The sequence below is a fragment of the Rhamphochromis longiceps genome, linkage group LG19 (genome assembly GCF_057381845.1).
Source record: "Rhamphochromis longiceps isolate RC_006_pf linkage group LG19, R_longiceps_female_GT1.1, whole genome shotgun sequence".
Lineage (NCBI taxonomy): Eukaryota > Metazoa > Chordata > Actinopteri > Cichliformes > Cichlidae > Rhamphochromis > Rhamphochromis longiceps.
In genome coordinates this window covers 27,399,661-27,420,890 of record NC_140575.1, presented here as the reverse complement: position 1 = coordinate 27,420,890, position 21,230 = coordinate 27,399,661, and the positions used below count along the sequence as shown (strand labels likewise).

At 39.5% G+C, this 21,230-nt stretch overlaps 1 protein-coding gene across 2 annotated transcripts in view; it reads right to left on the bottom strand.

The window, feature by feature from the left end:
* fancm (FA complementation group M) overlaps positions 1–21,230 on the bottom strand; it is a 41,550-nt gene that overhangs the window by 4,388 nt on the left and 15,932 nt on the right. For both annotated transcript variants that reach the window (XM_085392100.1, XM_085392101.1), the window contains exons 5-17: positions 17,392–17,523; positions 16,317–16,449; positions 16,067–16,159; positions 15,788–15,892; positions 15,162–15,340; positions 13,843–14,049; positions 13,495–13,735; positions 13,253–13,401; positions 12,619–12,783; positions 1,420–3,280; positions 1,232–1,332; positions 466–534; positions 177–278 (exon numbers count right to left, since the gene is read on the bottom strand). In XM_085392100.1, coding sequence (XP_085248226.1) covers positions 177–278; positions 466–534; positions 1,232–1,332; positions 1,420–3,280; positions 12,619–12,783; positions 13,253–13,401; positions 13,495–13,735; positions 13,843–14,049; positions 15,162–15,340; positions 15,788–15,892; positions 16,067–16,159; positions 16,317–16,449; positions 17,392–17,523 — 3,537 coding nt within the window. The remainder of the gene's footprint in view (positions 1–176; positions 279–465; positions 535–1,231; positions 1,333–1,419; positions 3,281–12,618; positions 12,784–13,252; positions 13,402–13,494; positions 13,736–13,842; positions 14,050–15,161; positions 15,341–15,787; positions 15,893–16,066; positions 16,160–16,316; positions 16,450–17,391; positions 17,524–21,230) is intronic.

Below are 21,230 nucleotides of genomic sequence, written 5' to 3'. Positions count from 1 at the left end.
CTGAGATGGATGGATGGATGAAGACTTTTCCATAACACTGCAGTCATTTCAAAATGGCATTCCCCACTCACATTAGAAACCTAAATACGAGCCATGTTTATATTGTGTTTACAGTTACATGAAAACAGGGATCTCAGATCACAGCATCCGGCTGAGCCATCTGTTGCTGTACAAACCTTGGCTTTCCTTTCAGCTCTCTGCACTGTGGCTCTGCACACGGAAACAGATTCATTCTGGAAATCATCATCAGAAACAGATTCGCCTCCCGTTTCATCAGACTGGAACACAGAGAACAAATTGGTGAAATACTGAAAACTGTTAGTAGTTTGTGACATGTTATTAGATAATGAGCACTTGTAGAAACATCTTAAGTGATATATGGAGCACGAGTAATTAAATCACATCATCTGTGTTGAACAGATTGAACCATGTGCTACGCATTACTGTTAGTCATGAAGAGCTTACAGTATTGAGTGGAGCAGCATGTTTTCTTTTCACTACCACCGGGGAGTCCACATCACTGTTGATCTTAGACTAGGAAAGACAAGACATGCTACATGTTAGATACAGCATAGAGCAATCTCCCCCTGATTACAAGCTGAATATCTTAAGCCTGGAAATGAATGACAGAAGCAAACTGTCTGAATCAGATACCTCCTCATATCTCTTTTTTTGTCATATATGCCTTGTTTATTGCAAAGTGAGCAGCAACTGTTTGTTTACTACTGGTTAAAACTCTGTAAAGGGGGCTTAAAATGCTTCTCCTTATCTTTTGTATTAGTTATACTTCAATAATATTGGATGTTCATATTAAACAAGGCCAAAGTGTCAAACAATCTGAGGCCACTGAACCTCCATCGACATGCTGTTCAGATTTTGTTTGTGATCTGCAGCCAATCAGAAAAAAGCTGTCCTAAAGGGGCGAAGGGAGCAAAAACTGTTTGTGACATACAGTTGGTGAACTTAGATGTTTCACCCACTGTCCAAGCACAAGATTAAATAAGGATTGTTCATGAATCGCGCAGTGCTCTAGGTCAGTATATGAACTTTGTAGCTGGAGCATAAAAGCTCCCCATTTATACAAAAATGTAGCTAGACTAAAAACAAAATTGCTCCACTGTTGTGTATGTAAATGTTTTCCTGTTTAAAACAATACCTCTGCTCCTGAAATGTATGGCATTTTAAAAATTAAAAGATCATCAGATTCCCAAAATATTCAGCACTTTCTCACCACTTCGGGGGATGATAAGGGGTTGACTTTGTTCGGATGTCTTCTTTTATGAAGCACAACTTCATCCTCGCTGTCACTGTTGCCCTCCACTAAGTAAGAAGCTGAGAGAAACAAGCAGGTAGACACAAATACGATTGGGAACCAACTTAAAATAAAAATGCTGTTTCTTTCTTTGAGATTAAACAAACCTGCATGAGGAGAAGAGCCAGAAACATGGTACGAGCCGTTTTCCTCATTAGGCCCTCTCTCTGCTACAGTGATGCCAAATTGTGCTCGTCTGCGTTTCAAGCTGGAGGGCAGACCGGGCATTAGGGTTCGCTTTGCTCCCGGGGACATGATCGGAGACGGGAGTGCACCACTTTTAGACATCCTACATTCTGACAGCGTTTGTGGTGTGGAATGCTTGGATTCGCTGCAGACTGGAGGTATTCTCTGTTTAGCAAAGCTGTTACAGGGAGTAGAAGAGTTAGAGACAGCTGCCGAAAGTGTGGTGGAGTCAATCTGCTTTTTAGGCTGTGAAGACCCAGGCATACAAGGGGCAGGCATGCCCACTGCTTCATCTTCTTCCTCTGAGTCTTCCAGTGAATAGCCAAGCTCAAAATTGACTGAAAAGAAGTCATGCATGCTGTTAAATGACTCAGGAGATTTAAAATGGGGTGTGACTGCACTGCCCATAACTGAATTATCTGCTACAGTTTTAGTTTGTGCTGGTGTGTGCATATTAAGTTCTGTCACTGTAGTGTTATGGTTGTTTGTGTTCTGGATTATCAGCTTGGCATTTACATTATGAGTCAAACCTTCGCTGAATGCCACTCCTTTTGATTCCACTGTCCTCAATCTGTGGGTACCATCCGCTGACTGTGTAGTGTTACATGGGTTAATTGGGGTATGTACGTGCACTGTTTCAGACTTCTTCTCCGTCGGGGATGTCGCGGGTGTGATGCCATCCAAAGGAGTGGGGATATCAGGAATGGTCATCTGCAGGAAGGCTTCATCATCCTCGAACAGATCGATGCTCTCATCCATCTCCGAGCTGCACTCTGAGGCTTTATCGTCTTTCAAAACACCATCTGTCAAGTGTGGTATTTCTTCATCCCTCACATCATCCCAGCTCTGTTTTTCCTCACTTACATCATCAGCTTCTACATGAACCTGATCCTCCCTGAAGCCATTGCACTTTTCATCATCATCTGACTCCTTGCTGTCATCCCTGATATCATTAATATCGTTTACGTCCTCCCCAAAAACCTCATCCCAAGTTGGGCTGTTGGCTGCTACACTGACAGGGTGCTTCTCCTGATTGGGAAAGTCAGGAGAGATTTTACCACAGTCTTTACCATTTGGAAGCTCATCTGGAGGCTTCTCAACTTTTCTCATTATCATCTTATCATCATCATCGTCATCGTCCACATCCAAGGTAAAGCTGACAAGGAAGGGCTGAGGAGGCTGTTGAGGAGAAGGACAAAGTGATGGAGGGGGCTCTAAGTCATCCACGAGTGATGGTGGAGATCGGGACAGGAGTTCTGCCACACTGGCGAGGATGACCTTCAGACTCTCATCTCTCCCTGGGAGGAGCTTATCACAGCAGGGCAGTGGGGCTGCATCCCATTTAGGAAGGTAGAACATTGCCTGAAGCTGAACATCTTCATCTTCATCACTTTTAGCAGGAAGCTGTGACAGATTGTCTAAATTCACAGGTTCTCCATCTGCTTTGATAAGGTCCTCAGTGACAGTTTCACATTTATCAATATCAGCCTCGAGTTTTAAGCGGTCTGTGCTGTCATCATAAGGTATCTCATTATTATCTTCAGCAGGAGGCCTTTGTTTCATCACGGCCAATGTGGTTAATAACCCAGCTGTTCGTGTATCGCTCCCCTCAAATTCCTCATCGATATATTCCAGTTCAGACCAAGAGGAATGGGATGATTTAGGTTTGTCGTTGGCGGTTTTGGTGCAGGTCTTTGTGCCCTTCTGCTTTTTCTGTCTGCTTTTCACAGTGTCCTCTTTGTGGAGGTAAGGAAGAAGTTCCCGTTCATAACAACATTCCCCCTGAACACAAACACACACAAATAAAAAGTTGAATAAGAAGCAATCTCGCTCCATGAAAACTAAAGACAGAGATCTAATTGGTTTTTTTGGACCTGCTTGCACTTTTACACTGATGCTGCTTCAAAAAGTAAACAGCATTTAATCAGGAAGTGCCCTACCAAGAGATGTACAGGTCTAAAAAGTCCAATATAACTTTTGAGATAAAAAAACAAAAAAACAAAAATCAGAATAATAATTTTTAAGGACACTACTCAAAATAATTCAAAGAAAATTAAACCCCCCAAATCCCATTTTTCATCTTTTCCTTAAGCACAAGTACACGCACATCATCTAGCACATGTCATCTTGGCAAACTACATGACCTGGAAGTGATTCATCTAAAGTGGTTTCCTGCTTGGGTCAACAGGGTGCCATTGAGCCTGCAATCAGCAGGAGGACGACGTTTAGTGAACCAAAAGAAAAAGAAAGACATCTAACAAAAGTGGAGAGAAAAGTACAATTTCTGTCTAGATAGAAGTCAATAACACTGAAAGTGAGGACAACTTATCCACCGCATTACCACCACAAGCTGATCTCATAAAAGGAAGTCTTGGTTATTTAGCACCAAAACCCCATAGCCTGAACCACATGAAAAAAACAAATGACTCCAGTTTTAATCACTATAAGGCATCATATGGATTGACTCTGAGTTAAGTTCCGAGCGTGTTTGTGCATTTGCTTTCCTGACCCGTGACGTGCAGAATAAATTGCAGTTACACATCGGAGAAAAACAACAAACAAAATGTCCTGGACAAGATAAAAGCTACATCAAAGTTAGAACATTTCATCCTGAGTAAAATATGAACAATTTTAGTAACGGTAATCCACCTATTAATGAAGATATGTAGTTAAATAACAAAACCAAAAAACAACATGATCTCCATAATTGTGCAAGAGGAAAGTCATGGGATAACCCGAGTGACTGGAGTCACAATGAATGTCTGTAGCAAATCTCATGGTAAATCATTTAGTGGGTATCAAGGTATTTGTGCAACGTTGTTTTTTGTTTTTTTTTTAAGGAAAGAGGAAATTTAGTGTGACAGGAAAACGTCACAAAATCAGCAAAGACATTATTATTCATCCTGTGGAAATGAGTGATTGTGAAACTTGTAACAATCCATGTTACAGGTATTTCACTGGATTTGAATTAAACATTATGTTGCTGGTATGAGAAAAACTGACATTTTTTTAGGGAAAAATAAATCATTTTCACTAATAACCTTCTCATTTTCATTCACTTTTAATTTCTCTTGCTCAAATGTGCAGCTAGTGCTCAGTTGGTTCTAGAGTATTCCTACAAAATTACAAGGAACGTCAACCTTGTTTAATTTATGAGTATTGAACTAAAGCACTCTGATTCTTGATCAGCAGGTTTCTAGTGTAAGACCTGGAGTCAGTATGGCGCCTGTTATACAATAAAGTTAAGTGAATGCGCGTGCGTGCATGTGCGTGTGTGTGACATTTATCCTGGGAAAAACACACATCCTCCACAAATTACACGTCCTTCTTGATAATGCCTTAAAAACACTGTCACTTCACTTTAAAACATCTTTTGCATTTCAGAGTGATTTATTGTCTTTAATGACTCTAAGTCAAACGTCTTCAAAGTTAAGCTGAGGACGTATTTTTCATTGAACATTTGGAATCTCTGGGAAGTGTGGTTGGAGAAAAAGGTGGTGATGTATTCATTTATGTAAATAGTGTGAATGTGTGCAACATGAACCCTTTTAGTTTTATTCTTTTTTTTGTAAAACACTTTGTTTTTAAGTGTGCTAAACACAAAATGTACTTGACAACTCTGTGGCGACTTGCAATTTTTTTATTATTATTTTTTTCTACACACCTTATACCGCCTCCTTTAATCCTTTAACAAAGCAAACTAACTTGCGGGCAAAGACTGAGCTGCTTGCAGTCGTCACACAGTGTAATTATCATTTCAGCACTTCACACCTCTGATTAAGAGCCAAATACTTTTCAGAGGTGAGGCTTTCCCTAGAAATATATATAATAAAAAAACTGGACTTTCTCTTTTAAACTCACAGCAAAGAAATGTGTTTTAATTTACCATAAGTAAACATAAAACTAAAACTATGTGTTACAAAAATAAAAACGACTAATACCAAGTGAAACAATACTATTAACTTACAAAACAAATCCCAAGAAATTGAGGTTTTTTTTGTCAATACGGTTAAATTTGTAAACACAAAAAGCACAGGGTGGATTTGATGGTTATCTTTATTAAGACTGTTCATATTATCGTGAGTCAGCCGCTTTCATAAAGTTCTGTAATATCATATGTTTGTATTACAGAACCTCCTCAGAACATCTTAAATCTTGCCATTAATAAAGGCATCCAGATATTTGGATACTGCAGAAGAAACAGAGACCCACTGTCCTATGACCTCGGGCATCAACAAAGTATCTCCACCCAGAGAACTGCTAATTACTGGATATGTTCTCATTGTTAGAACCATCTGGCACCAACATCCATGCCATCCATTTTCAGAGTCACTTAGATCATCTTTGCTTGATTCAAACTTCAGCACGGTTGTTTTGACCATATCTACATCCCTAATTTCTAGTTGCTACCATGTGATTACTGCTCTTTGATGTTGTTGCGGTTTTGTTTTTTTATCTCTGTAAGAGACTGAAGAGCTTCTGTTTACTACACCTTATCTTCTAGCATCTGGTTTTCGATTAACATACACCTCCCTTGTAGAAAAAAAAGATGGATTTTCTAATAATATTTGATGCCATTTTTGGATATTCTTGCTGAAAAGTAATGGATTGGGCTTCACTCATATAGGATTAACCCCAACCCCTGGCCCTCAATTAATTAATGATCAGATTAAGTCGCCACATCTAGAAATGTTGCAGACAGAAATAACCTTGATGACGAGAACAGAGCGAGATAAAGAGAGCGCTGTGTACGCTAGAAGGGTCAGACGGTTCATATTGTTTCAGACTGCATGATGAGGGAAGCAGCAAAGTGGAAACTCCTCTCAGCTGATTATCTCATTGCACTACAACAACATGAATTTGATGCTCATGAGCATACACAATCAGATCAGAATCAGAATCAGAAACTTTATTGTCATTGTCATGAGAACAACGAAATTAAGAATGGTCCCCGATCATTGCATCATCCCTAATACTAATAAGATATAACAGTAAAACATTCACATACATTCCCACACACATGCTTCAGACCGTGCATAGATTAACACAAGAGTGGCGTGATGGACATTTTTTTGTAGTATTCAGATGTGTTATTGCAGTTGGATAACAGCTGTGTTTGAGTCTATTAGTCCTTGCTCTGAACTGTCATCTGTATTCATGGGTCTGCGTGACTTTGTTTCCAAACAAGCTACGACTCAGGATAAGAAATCGTCAAATGCCTTTGTCGTCAGATTGTGGTACATGAACAACTATGAACAACTGAAATGCTGATTTACAAGACTATATTTCAATGGATTTGGCATCACAACTCAAAATAATGAAGTATGATCTAAAGCTAATTGTGACATCAGCCACTGGGAGGCAAGTTTCAACAGGACCACAGGAGGGAAAAATGCATTATGACAAATTACAAAAACAAACCTATGTTGGTTCTTTGTCCAAAATAACTGTATGATAATAATCCCAGAGATAGTGTATTTGTTTACATCCAAGCAGAATCCATCTATGTATTTTTTATTGCTTATTCAACTTTAAGTGGATATATAAATAACAATAACATAATTATAAACATAGTTTCTCTCCTTATATGTCTGTTTCCTACAAATTTGTCAAAGATTTATAAAGAAAAAAAAACAAGGGCATGTTTACCACTGTGGTGTATCATCTCCTGTTTGCCTGTGTGTTGGGGAACAGACACTTCTATTCATCCTTTAGCCCTAAATGTTTTGAATGGTTTAAGGGTGTGAGCTACATAAAGGTCACCTGAGCTACAGAGACTACTACTACTACTAATAACAGTGAATTAAGCAGGGGCTTTACTGAGAAAGAAGTACATGCTGCAGGGTGGATATACTGTCCACACTGTCCAATTCAAATCATTTCAGTTCTATTTATATGACGCCAAATCACAATAACAGTCACATCAAGGTCGGTGCTTTATATTGCAAGGTAAAGACCCTACAATAACAAAGAGAAAAGCCCAACAATCAGATGCCCCCCTGTGACCAAATACTTGGCAATGGTGGGAAGAAAAATCTCCCGTTTAACAGGAAGAAACCTCAGGCAGAATTAGGAAGAGGAAGGGGCGGCCGCCTGCTACGACCGGTTGGGGGTGAGGGAGTTACAAACAACCTTGCTATAGCTTGTACTTAGCTGGATCAGTAGATTAGAAAATAAATGGATGAATGAAGATAATGATGCTGTACTATTTTCATTTTAATATAGGGCTTTTTTTTATGATTTACAGATCAAACCATTTGACATCATCTATCTTTATTACATTTCAACAGTATTCCAGAAAATCTATTTTAAAATAGAAATGGAAAACTGGAATGGAAAATTCAGATTTAGATATCTTTTAACATTTAAATTAGCTTTAAAATGTGTCTAATTTAGCTTTATAAAAATCTTTTCTGCATCTATTTTCTGATCTACAACTCTATCCTCCTCAGTCTAGTACACTGTACATCTAGGTCATCACAGCCTGACCTACTTCCAGCCTTCTGGCCTTACATAACAGTTCTCTGAACCATTACATAATATCAGGAGAAGGGGCCTGCTGCTTGGCTATCTTCATTGTAAAAAGAGAGAAACAGTGAGATGAAAAACAGAATTTTTTTTATTTAGGGTGGGTTTTTTCTTGTCTCATGAGCACATGATTTCCAGAGTGGGGATATTTAGTGGAGGAGAATAATAGGAAAAATAATGTTTGGCCTTTGATTCAAGGACTTTTTTTTGCTTGTTTTAAACTGTGATGCCAAGAGACATAGAGAAAAAAGCAAAGGGTCAAAAGCACTCTTCAAATTCAGGCCAAACAAGTAATCCATGGCTCACATTATCCCTGACAGCGAGAGTAAAGGAGGTGAGTGCCGAGGGAGAGTCCGCTTATGAGTTAATGCCTGAAAGGTGAACACATGTCTTATGCTCTCCTGAGTTTTAAATGCACTTTAGAACAGCACACAGCAACACTACATATGAGCGGGCGAACACCTCTAACCTGATATGGATCAGGTTTGAGGTGTTCACTCACCCCGGTTCTGTTAGTCGTCAGGGCTGGGGGGCTGGGAGGAGGTGCTGGCCGTCAGACTGGGGTCTGGGATGCGGGGCCTCCCTGCTACTGCAGATAAGGAGGTGGTCCGCTTGCCTCCACCCCAGAGAGAAGGGTTACATCTCCTGGGTCTAGGTGCGGCTTTCCCCTCTGAGGGCGGGGGTACCTGGACCTGGGATATAGAGTATGTTTGGGGAGTGCGACTGTCTGTGCAGTGTCTATTTGTGTCTGTCTACACGTTGGGTGAGTGCCGAGTATTTGGTTGTGCATATGGGGTGGGAATGCACGTTTGTGTCCGAGTGTGCCTGTTCGTCTGTGTCTATATGTCAGGTTGGGTCTTAGACTCAACCTCTCTGGGTACATCTCAGGCCCTCTAAAATACGGAGGCCTATCTCCCCTCACCACACTCCCTGCCGGTGGCTGATGCCCTCAGTCGTTGGTGTGTTGGTGGTCCTTGTCGTCTGGGGCTGGGCGCTCATGTATGTACCGGCTCACTCCTGGTGGCCGATTGGCGGGGCCGGGCGCCTGTGACCCGGCTGGGCTCCTTCCGGGGGGTGGGATGCCCTCAGGCCTCTGGGCCTGAAGCTTGGTCCTCTCTGGTACAGCTGGCTGCCGGCAGAGCCCGCGGGCACGCCACTGCAACCCCCTCTGGCCTCTGCTCCGTAGCTGCGGGGTATGCACACAGGTGTACACACGGGTGTTCACAGACACGGACTACACCTTTCTTGGCTGCTGCCTCAAAGCACATTGTGCGCTGTCTATCTTGCGTGCTGCACAATATCGTTTAATATTTAGTATCTACTGTTATCTACTGCTAGCTAGTTTATTGTGATGGTGCTGTTTTTTTATTATGTTGCTCTTTGTTGTTTGCTTTCTCTTCTGTTTTTTTTTCTCCATACAGGTGATCCAGGTGTTTTGTTTGTTTGTTTTTTTTCTTTCTCTCCCTCTCTTTCTTTCATTCTTTCTCCCTGTCCTATCCCCCAGTCATGTCTGTCCCGTTTGTAGCAACCGAAAATAAAATAAATTCATAATTATAATAAAGGTAAATCAAATGGACCAATATGGCAAGGCCATGATGATCGACTTGGTAAAATAAATCCGCTTGGCATCTTTCTTGGCCTTAAGACAACAATTCTGATGGCTAAAGATCCAAACGGGACACAAAAAAAAAAGAAAAAAAAGAACACGTCTTTGTGCGTGAGCTGCAAAAACGTAAAAACAACTTAGTTCATCACCTCTATATTGCGAGTTAATCCTTAACTTTATGTGTTTAAAACGATGAACAAAAACAAGAACAATATGAACAAACATGTTTTGTGGACTTTAAAATACAGTTGTACTGCTGTAGTTTGTTTACTGGTTGTGTAGAATTAAAAAAAGAGATTTGCTCTTTCTGGAAATAAATAAATTCAAAACTAATTACAGATTTGAAAGAGGTTTTGTTCTCAGTCGCTGAAGATGGAGATGCTGAAGACAGCTTCTAATTTAATTTTGTGACGGACAGACCAGTCTGGTGTCGAGCCAGAACCTTTCAGGAATTTTTTATTAGCTTTTTCCAGGTATTTGGTGTGTATACAATTCTGGTTATTTCCATCCAGCTAGAACTTAAAGGACCAAAAAGGTTATGTACATGATATATGAGCATACATGTACATATATATATATGTACATGTCTATGAACACAGTTCTCCATGCCATCCACAAATGCAGGTTAAGCTCTCTCATACAAAGAAGAACATGAACATAGATGAACGTGAGCTTCTCTGGGTCAAAGGTCACTTAAAATGGGTTGAAGCCAAGTGGAAAACTGTTCTGTGGTTAGAAAGGTCACAATTTTAAATTCGTTTTGGAAAACATGGACAGACTAAAGGACAAACCAGGGAGCAGAATCACCCAGCTTGTTATCAGGGCTCAGTTTAAAAGCCTACGCCTATGATGTTATGGGGGTTCATTAGTGCCTATCAGTTTGGCCACTTACACATCTGAAAAGGCACCATCAATGCTGAAAAGTATATGCAGGTCCTAGAGAAACACATCCAGATGGGATCTTTTCCCTTACATATTTTATCTATTACAACAATGTGGCTTTCTTGTAGAAGAGTCAAGGTGCTGAACTGGCCTACCTGCAGTGCAGACCTCTCACCAACTGAAAAGATTTAGCACTAAATAAATAAATATTTTACAGAGGACCCTGCACTGTTGAGCAGCTAGAAGTCTTTATCAGAGAAAAATGGGACAGCATTCCTCTCCTAAAAGTCCAGCAGCTGGTGGCCTTGGTTCCCAGGAGAGACCAGACTATTTGCAGAGTGTTGTTAAAAGAAGAAGTGATTCTACACAGTGGTAAACATGGCATCTTGTTCATCTGTTCAAATGTTTCTGAGTTTCAATTAAATTCAAAATGACCCTACTTTTTTCATAAAATGGTAAATTTTCTTAGTTTAAACTTTTTTTTTTCATATTGAATTGTTAATAAAATGTTTTTATGACATTTGCAGATTATTTCATTCTGTTTGTACTTACATTTTACACAGCATTCCAACTGGTTTTAGAGTGTCCAATTGGTTTTCAGGCTGCAAAAATGGAGGAACTCAAAAATGATTGTTCTTATACGGTTAATGCAATACTTTAGTTAAGCCGGTCGATTTCAAGCTAAAAGTCTAGACCACAATCATACCTTTATCATCTCACTTCAACTCTATTGTAGCAAAAGTATGACAAATGTGCCAACTTCCAAATACTAATTACTCATTGGCTGACTTGTGACCTGAATTCAACCACCATCAAAACATGTGACATATAAGCTGCCATCTTGCGCCGTAATCCTGTTTTGTTTTCACAAGTGGAATAATTTTCTCCTTCACGAGTACGGTCAAGATCCGTATTGGGGAAAAAATGGCAATAAGAGCCCATTTGTTAGTTTAGCCAACAGTCAGTTTTACCATAATCTCTGACCTAATTTCAAGGGTCTTATCGATGGCACAATCTGTGAAATGGCAGATGGCGAGACGAGGAGGCCTGTAGCGGGCTATAGCAGATATCGGGTGATAAGGTGTTTAGCGGGTACCTACTAGCTGAACACAAAAAACAAGGTCAGGAAGAAAGTAATTGGAAAAACCATGTGATTAAGTTACCTTTCTCATACACTGATTATTAAATAACACCAAAGCAATACTTGAGTTGGCTCCATCTTCGATTCTTGAGATGCAAATTCAACGGGGCAACAGTTGTTGTGACAGGACTGATGTGATAACCATACTGATTCGGTTGCTCTCAATTAGCAGCTAAAGCATGAACGAAGCTGCTGCTGCTGCTGCTGGGTCAGCAAACTGTGACGAGAGATGAATTATGAGCTAGAACACTTTGAGATGGTAAACCCTTCAATTTCCTCTACGAGAAAAAAAATAGCTAAGTTCTCTTTAAAAATAACTAAAACCCACTGATAACAAATTTGGCTTCAAGTGCACCGAGATATTAATTAAAATAGTGTTTGAAGTGTTGTTTTTAAAAGAGAATCTTTTCATTCAGTCCTTTTTCTTTAAATAGCAACTGGAAAGAAAAAAGAAAGGAGAAACAGCCTGGAAAGACCCAGCTGAATATAAATCAAATATTTATCTCCTTACTAAAGCCACAATTACGCCATGGAAACTGTTTATTATGCAAGGAATTTGCCTTCCAGGTCAAAAAGATGAATTTAGTAACTCAACACAAACCACAATTGTGTGTTCACATGCAACTCAGCTGACTCCTTTCAACCTAGTAAGTTTATGAAGTTTGGTTTTCCCATGGGTAAATGCTCACTACTGTCTCGATTTTATGAAACTAAGCAAGATTTCCGCAAGATGTCTAAGGTCATTTTATAAAACCAGTTTCCTATCACCAAGAGCTTTTCAATTAGTGGTGTATGCTTTGAATTAGTGGTTAGGTTTTCTACTGATTTACTAGTAAGCTGTCAACTCATTCTAGGCTATAGCTATGCTCCTGTACGACACAAAGAAGTACTACATTTGCTATAACTAATTGCCATATTATTTATAAAACAACAAAATGATGACTAACCAAACATTCGTCTCACCTCATTTTCCTCTCTCATGCGGTCTATGAGCTCCATCACCTTAATAAAGTGGCTGCAGCGAAGGGAATGATCAACAACATGAGAAGGGAGCGCTTTGTGTTGCCAGTGTCTCCATTCCCACAAAGACAGCTCCCTGGATGGTTGTTTGTTTTTGGAAACCTCCTCCTTAGGGACATGAAATAACATAATTAAAAAAGTAAGGTTGAAGTAGAAATAATATCATTACATTCAAGTCAATAATATATGACACAAACTGGTTTTACCATGCATAGCTTTCCAGCTGTAGGTGGGAGATTATTCCACCTGAAATCATGGCAACTGCACTTTCCGTGCCCCATGCAAATGTGGAAGTGACACTTAACTGCCAGAAATCCATAGAGCCACTCAAAATATCTTCATTTCTATTTTTTCCCCATTTCTGGTCTCAGCTTTTATTGTTACATATGAAGCGGTTCAAAGGGGTAGTTCTATTCAAAACTCCTGTCACTGGATAGTATCATATCCTGTACATATGGATCATGGCACAGCTGTCAAGGTTAAACTTAAAATGAGCCAATAATCAGTGCACCCTTGTTTATCTCCTTTTCAGACCTGCAGTAGAATGAGAGAAACAAAACAATAATACTAAAGAAACCTGAGGAAGTGGGTCACTGGGTATTGACAGGAAGTGTGACTGCTTCAGGGTTGGATGGGGCTCAGTATCCTCCAGCTTCATGGTTGACTCCCATAGGGAATATTCTGTACTGCTCAGAAAACCATTGGATGTTGAGCTGCCCTGTTGAACTACCAAGAGATACACAGATGTGCTCAGTCAATATCAGAAAACCATTCCACAAATAAAAACTTGATCAATCTTAAAAAAGACTCTGGAATTACTTAGGTTTTGAGGGTGGATGAGTGAGGCCCGACTCTCGGTGTGGGACCGTCGACCCCTGACAGACCGCCTGCTGTTCTCCTGGTGATCAAACTGCCCACAGGTAATGTGCATCTTATGGAGTTTGGGGTACAGCCCTTCAGGCAGCATACGGGGACTGTTGGGGTACATGTGGAACCCGTTTTTGTTGCCAGTGATGGACTTGTAGACGCTGCGTTTGTTGCTCTGGCTCTGATTGTAAGTCTGGAGAAAACAAAGACTGAACTTTTTAGACGGTTTTGTGGAGCCACATTTGCGTTATCATCTCTCATTTTGCCTAGAAATGACTAGAATTACTATACAACACCCACCCGCTCTTCCCGCCCCTCAGCCAGGATGACAACAATGCGTCCCCGACGCTTACGTCCAGTACGCCCCATTCGCTGTACCAAACGAATAGGATTCCTCTGTGCATCGAAGCAAACAATGAGGTCTACCTCTCCGATATCCAGGCCCTCTTCCCCCACACAGGTTGACACCAGTGTGTTGAAGCCTCCCTGTCTGAACTTGTGTACCACCTGCAACAAAAAAGTAGGAAAAAGTCATACAAAGTATAAAGTAGTTTAATCTTTCCAGCTTATACTGTCCCCCTAAACTCTTTAGTGCAACTATATAGCAAAAGTATTATAGAAATACAAATCTGTGCTAACTACATACTAATGGAAAACTGAAGTAATTGTTTGCTTGTTCCAAATTAGAGTCCCTTTTTATGACATTTTACAGATTAATATCTGCTCTATTTATATTCCATCACCAGACCAGCCAATGGGATGGTCAGTGCATTTGCATGTTAGTTTGATTCCTGTATTATTTGCTTATAGGAAATGGAACATGCAGTCTGCAGAGAGGAATTATATTTCTCTGGAACCAGCAGTGAAATTAATACATGGGTATTGCACTGACTGCTGTACACAGCTTCTTTGTTGGTTTTATAACCCTATACCCTACAATGTTCTGGTTCTTACACAGCGCTTTTCTACTCTACTTGAGCATTTAAAACACTTTATACAACATGCCTCATTTAACCATTCACACACATTCACACAAGCTTGTTTCTAAAGCTAAGTGATTTCTATCCAGATTCACATTGACGATGAATGCACTGGGAGGAACTTGTGGACCAGTATCTTGTCTAACGATATTTTGTCAGACTGGAGCAGCCAGAATTTAAACTACCAACTTTCCAATCAGCCCATGAGGTGCTTAGCAAATGTAAACAAGGCAAGTCAAACTCAAACATGGAGTTCACTGCCATTAAAAGGAAAAGTTACAAATGAATTCTGCTGAATTTTAAAACAATACTGTACATGTGATCATGTGATCACAAATCTTTGAATATTTTTGGTCAATGCTTTCTGGGGGTTTTTCTCTTTTAAGATTGCATAGTCAATTTTAGCTTGGCAAAAAGGAGTTTAGCCTTGGACACTGTCCTCTTAGTCTTGCCTCTGCTCCCTTTATGGATCACCTCCACGCTATCCCTACCATCCTTCTCTGTCACACCACCCTCTTTGTGTACTCCTTCAGTCATTTACATAAATTAATCTTCTCCTGGCTTTTCCTTCTGCCTAGCAGTTGTCTGTGCCTCAAAACATTAATAACACTTGTCTTACTGTCTAAAAAAAATGTGTACCTCCAGTTGCTCCTTTTGGGTAAAGCCTTTGACCCCCTTCCCAGCTGAAGCTTGGCCCATAAATGTCATGACCCTGATCAGCGGAGCATGGCGGTTCAACATGGCTGCGATCTCCTGTACACTCTCCCGAAATGATGAAAAGATCATCACACGCGTGCTTACCTCCTGAGGACCTGAACCTGGACATCGAGGAGACAGAAGAGAAACAGACTGAATAAAAAATTCCTTCAGTAATCCTGAGCTGAATTCTTTCTGTACGTTTATGACAGTCTAATTCAGACAGAGGAATGCTTTGTTCTGTGATCTTCTTGAAATTAAATACGCTCAGCTCAACCCGACCTCAAGAAAATGTTTTAGTTTTCAGTTCCAAGTTAATGAAACTATACTGTACCAAGCACTGTTATTTAAATCTCCTTTGTTAATAGATATAACCAATGTATGGATGCTACTGTTGTGGTTTAAGTTTACCACAAATTTAATGAACATCACATCCTGAGCTTCCAAAAGTATTTGTTTTCTATAAACATGGCAAGAATGATAATCAACCAAAACATGATGTAGTTAGAAGAGAATATCACATTTCTGCTTGAACCCACAGCATAGCAGTGCTATATTAAGTAGATCACCGTTATTGTTTGCTGAGCTCTCAGCCCACAGTCTGAAATGCTGCAGCACAACCGCCTCCAGTTTCTCCAGTTTGGGGTGGCTGTAAATGAATGGCTCATCTGGACCTACAAAAACAGTGAAACCAAAGCAGTGGATCCTTTGCTTTTTTTAAAGCAGGTATTTTTGTGATAATAGAAAATATCACTGATTAGAGTAAATTAAGATATCAAAACTCTTCTTCTGGCTAAATAACAGGCTCAAATATGTGAGTTATGTGAATTGAATAAGAACTTAAATACCAGCAGATGGCTTCATAAACATAGTTCCCATTTCTTTGTAGAAATCCATGAACGTGGGAGTTCTCTGCAGTTCGTTCTTGGCCCTGGACATCTCTGAGCCAAACAAAGCAAGGAGAGGCCTGATGTTAAAAACTTGTTTTCCACCCGTGGATAATGTGGTGTTCGAAAGGCTACTGTTCTCTGACTCAACATATTGTTTGGATAAAGGGCTAAGAAATGTACTGCAAAAGTTAAAGGTGAGGTGACTGACCTCTGGATCCGTCCATGATTCCTTGGATGTAAAAGAAGAGAGATCGGAGGCCCATCTGCATTAGCAGCTCGTAGCCATGGTACAGGCTGATGCAAAGGGCAAAGTCGCCCTCCAGCATTCCCTGCTGTGGACCCTGCTGAGTGAAAGAGGCTGTGTGACTTCACGAGACCAATGTGGGATCAGAGTGACAGTGGAAGAAAATAAATATAATATTTGGCCATTAAGTGCGGAAAAATAGTATGAAAAATAAAACTGTCCATAACTTCTTCAACTGCAGTAATAACATTTTTTAAACAAAAATGGAGTATATAAAATGTTCCACTAACAAAGTGAATAATGGATTTCTTTCTCCACTGAACCAAAGACTATCGTCCAGCACACCTCAACCCCGGCTTATTCTAAATAACCGTAAGCAACTGGAAGTATATATGCTGAATCTTTTGCCGTGCAATCAATCACTTATTTGCATATGCAACACAACAGCACTTAATTTTATCTGGAGTTGTGTTTCTGTTCGTTTTGCAATTAAAAGCCCAAGTTCACTATCTTTTGAAATCTCTTCTTGGTGTTACTAGTTTCTGAGGGAAACATCTGTCTCTTAGCATCTGCTAAGTGCTTAGCTTTTTTCTTTGGTACTCCCCCCGTATGCCTGTTTTGGTACAGTGTTTTAACTGGAAACAGCTGCCTACTGGAGCATTATGAAAATGAAGTGACAGTGAATCAAAGTAGCATTAAAGTTGCAAGCCAGACAGATAAACACAAAGTCCTGCAAAAAGTCATGATAAAGCTCTGTAGAGACAAGGGGGATAATTCTCTATAAATGCATCACCACAGGCTACCCTCTTTCCATATTCTTGTAAATGAAGATTAGCGACTTGATTATTAAATAATATTCAGAACAACAGATGCATTCACAGTTAAATCATTAAATAGCTGGCTACATGTCTCGAGTTTCAAGGCCCCATATTTTCTTAAAATGGGTCTTAGTAGATGTAAAAACCTGTATATCATATCATGTAAAATTACATATTACAGCAGACAGTAGATACCACAATGGGACACAGTCATTACATGCCTTGAGGTGTGATGGTGGATTCTTTCGGAACTGATCCCTGGCAAGAATGAGCTGGTATTTGGTAAGAGTCCGCAGATCCTTGTGGCCCATCACTCGGTTCTGGACCAGACGAGACATGAATTTCTCCAGCACCTGGACAAATGGAGGCAAACACATATATAGGTGATCAATTGTAGGCCACTTCCTGTTCTTTGAGGGGGGCATTATGCATAACACTGACTAGTTGCATCCTAGTGACCCCGAGCTGAAAGGTACATCCAGGAACATACAGATGTTTGTTCTACTGATAAACAGCCTCACACTCAGACTAAATGAAAGTCTGACTTCTTAACACTAAATTGCATTGAAGTGTTTCTCATCTCCCCTGTCCTTGTTTTCTTATAATGGGAAAACAGATTGAAGCGATTTTTCCAAGAGACAATTTTACCAACATCTATTCATCCTCATGACCGTGGATAATGGGAGGCTGGGTCATTACATTTTCAATTTCAGCTGGGTGGAAAAGCAACTCTGCAAAGTGAATGGAACAAAATGACCCTGGAAAAAAGTAGGTTACCCGGTGGAGTCGAGTCAACTAGTGTCTAAAAACAAAATTATATAACACATGGCAAGCAATTTTTCTTGTTTTTTAGGGCATTCAAGCATCAAAATTAACAAAGTAAATAAAAGGTATTGTAAGCGATAATGAACCAGAAATGAAGATTTACTCTTTATGAGTGAACTGAGCTGAGGCCATGCCCCATATCTCCTTAAGGACAACCTGTTTCTCTGAGATTAATATGCATTAATATGCATTAATATGTGTGTGTGTGTGTGTGTGTGTGTGTGTGTGTGTGTGTGTGTGTGTGTGTGTGTATAGATGTGTGTGTGTGCATAGATGTGTGTGTGTGCATAGATGTGTGTGTGTGTGTGCATAGATGTGTGTGTGTGTATAGATGTATAGATAGATAGATGTGTAGATAGATGGATATATAGATGTTTAGATAGATGGATGTATAGATAGATAGATGGATAGATAGATATTTATTAGTTTCACAAAATGTATGTCACACAGGATTTTTTTTCTTATTAAGCTCAATTAACCACCTCAATTAGGTGAGGTGGTTACAGCTAAATCAAAATTCCAAAATGGGTGCTGGATGGAGATATAATTGCACAGTTCAGGTAGTACTCAATGTTCAATGTAGTACTGAGTACAGATGGGCAGCAAAAATGCTGTAGGCATTTCTATTAATGGTTACAATGAAATCTACCTGCAATATGACAAGGATGGAGCCAATGATGGATTTGCTTGTTTATATGAACAAACACTCTGGGGATAAAACAGTTTTACAGCCTTTTTCCCTTTTTTTCCCCATTTACTGTGATATATTAGTATATCGTCTGCAAGATGATGAGCAAAATGACAGATGAATACAAAACATTGGGTTTCCGACAATGCAGAAGCTAAAAGCGCAGATGTTTTTTTAGAACTTTTTAGAATCACTAGAAGGTATGATAATTTTCTTACTTCATCTATGCATCCACCATAGATGCTTGAACAACTTATTGATTGCAATTAAATTTAGTGTCGACAACAATCCTAGTCATTCATGACATTCCACTGATTTTCAATCGATGTAAAGATAGTGAAGAACAAAGTTGTGTCTGCACCTCTTACTGTAGCTGCTGTGTGTCCCTTTCTTACTTATAAGATATTTTTTTATTATTTTACATGTCAAGAGAAAGGACCGCTAGCAGCAACCAGCTTGTAGGCTGATAGGTGGAGCTCAGTGTGGAAATGTGTACACAGCGGTCAGGTCCAGATTATGAGATTACTCAGAACCAGATTAGTGAGGTCACTGTTTTAGGCTGCCTGGAATGTGAAGTGAAATAACAGAATGTGCTGAAAGAAAAGTGTCTACTCTGAAAGTAATATGTCTGATTATTTATACCTCCTCTTGTGTAGAAATCAATGCAAATCCTGGCCTCAGTTTATGATTAGTGTCAGCACTAGTTTGTTTCCAAGGGTATCCAGTGATTTACTTTGCCGAAAGAATTACTTTGGAGGTAAAGGTTAAGGTGTTGATTGGCATTTTCTGATTTAAATGTGGAAACTGGGAATGCAAACTTAAAATATATTTTCATATGTACATTTAGCAACTTGAGCATAAGGCAAATGCTATCTGAAATAAAGGATAGTAATATAAAGATGGTGTAGACATTGCACTTTGATTTATCTAGTGCTAGCAAAAAAGAGCTTGGCCCAATTGACAATAATGTAGTTGACAATCTCAATGAGCATGCTCTGTGGGTTCCAGCAGCTGATTGGTTGAGAGCCATGGAGCTAAGTGACGTGAGGAATTGGTCAAAGTCTGTCTATAGGCAGCTATTAATAACATAACCTATACTAAACTGAACTCTCACTTTGTCATGTAAACAACGAGGAGGTCTTCATGATGTATTTGTGTGTCTGTGTGTCAAGAGTTCTGTGTCTGTATTTTTGTGTGCATAGTAAAACTGTCTTAGTATCACTGACACTTTTGAATAAGTCTAAAGAGAAAAGAACCAGCTGCTAAATGAAGAGTACACACTTCAGTATGGTTAACCATGTGACAGCTGATGAGGCGACTGCTGCTACAAGGCTGCTGTTGTGAATCCATATCTGTCTGTGATGGCTTATAATGAAGAGAGGGAAAAGACAAAACTAGTGATTGTGTAGGTGGAAAGGCACAGCCATGGAGGGGCCACGGGTCCCCCCCACTCCCTCCTTGTAGACCATTGTAGGTGTGTCTTTCAGTGTATTTACACAGACCCTCCCACACCAACTATAGTAGATTATATAATATCCTCTCTACGTGCCTGTTGAAGGGTGCAGCATGGTGGCTGGCTGTTGCAGTGACACAGATCAGAGGAAATCCTGCCTAGTCAGTCCCCTAGCGCACAAGTTTGCGTGTGCTTATAATCCACTGCCTGGGAATAAAAAAAATCTGTCGAAAGACTACAGATTAAAAAAAAATATTAAAAAGATCTAGCAAAGAAAAGAACTGATTACTATTTAAAATACATTTTTATCACTCTTTTATAGGTTTTATAGCTTGCTTTAAATAAACGGCAAAGATGTAAATGCAGGCCAAAAAATTGCGTTCTTAAGGTCAAGGATGTCATCAACTTCTTTAAGCATTTGGATGCAAAAAATACACAATAATGAAATGCAAAGCTGTTACTGTGACAGAAAAATACATTAAAATATATGATCCTTTAAGCTGACAGTGAATGGAAGTTTATTACACAAGTAGAACATTTTAAATACCAATCTAGAAAGCATTTTTTCTGACTGATTAATAGAAAAGGGGAGACTTAGGTTTTAACTAAAAAAATGTATATGTACATAAAAAATAACCAAAATGTAACCAAATCAAGATGTAACTGAAATAAGAGAACAAGTATAATTTAAAGTGAAAGGAATACATTTTATAAAAAATAAAAAGAACAACAGTATGCTAGAAATGCATCTTCTCTTCCTAAAAGGTCAGTTAAAATGTCAGCTTCTCAAATGAAAAAATTCCCGGCTTTGCTCTGTTTTAATACAATTACTGTAATTGAAATTATTGATGTCATGGTCAGTCACAATCAAGCTACATGCTGTGACCATGTCCTTGGGGGACTACAAGATAAATTATAGAAAGAACTCTGTAATTAAGCAAGAAAACAATTTTAGAATTAACTGAAAATAGGGGGGGAAAGGGCTTGCAGCTTATTTGACAAGCAAACAACAAATACATAGCCTAATTACATAGCTACTTCACATAGGCTACGTTCACACTGCAGGCGAAAGCGCATCAAATCCGATTTTTTTG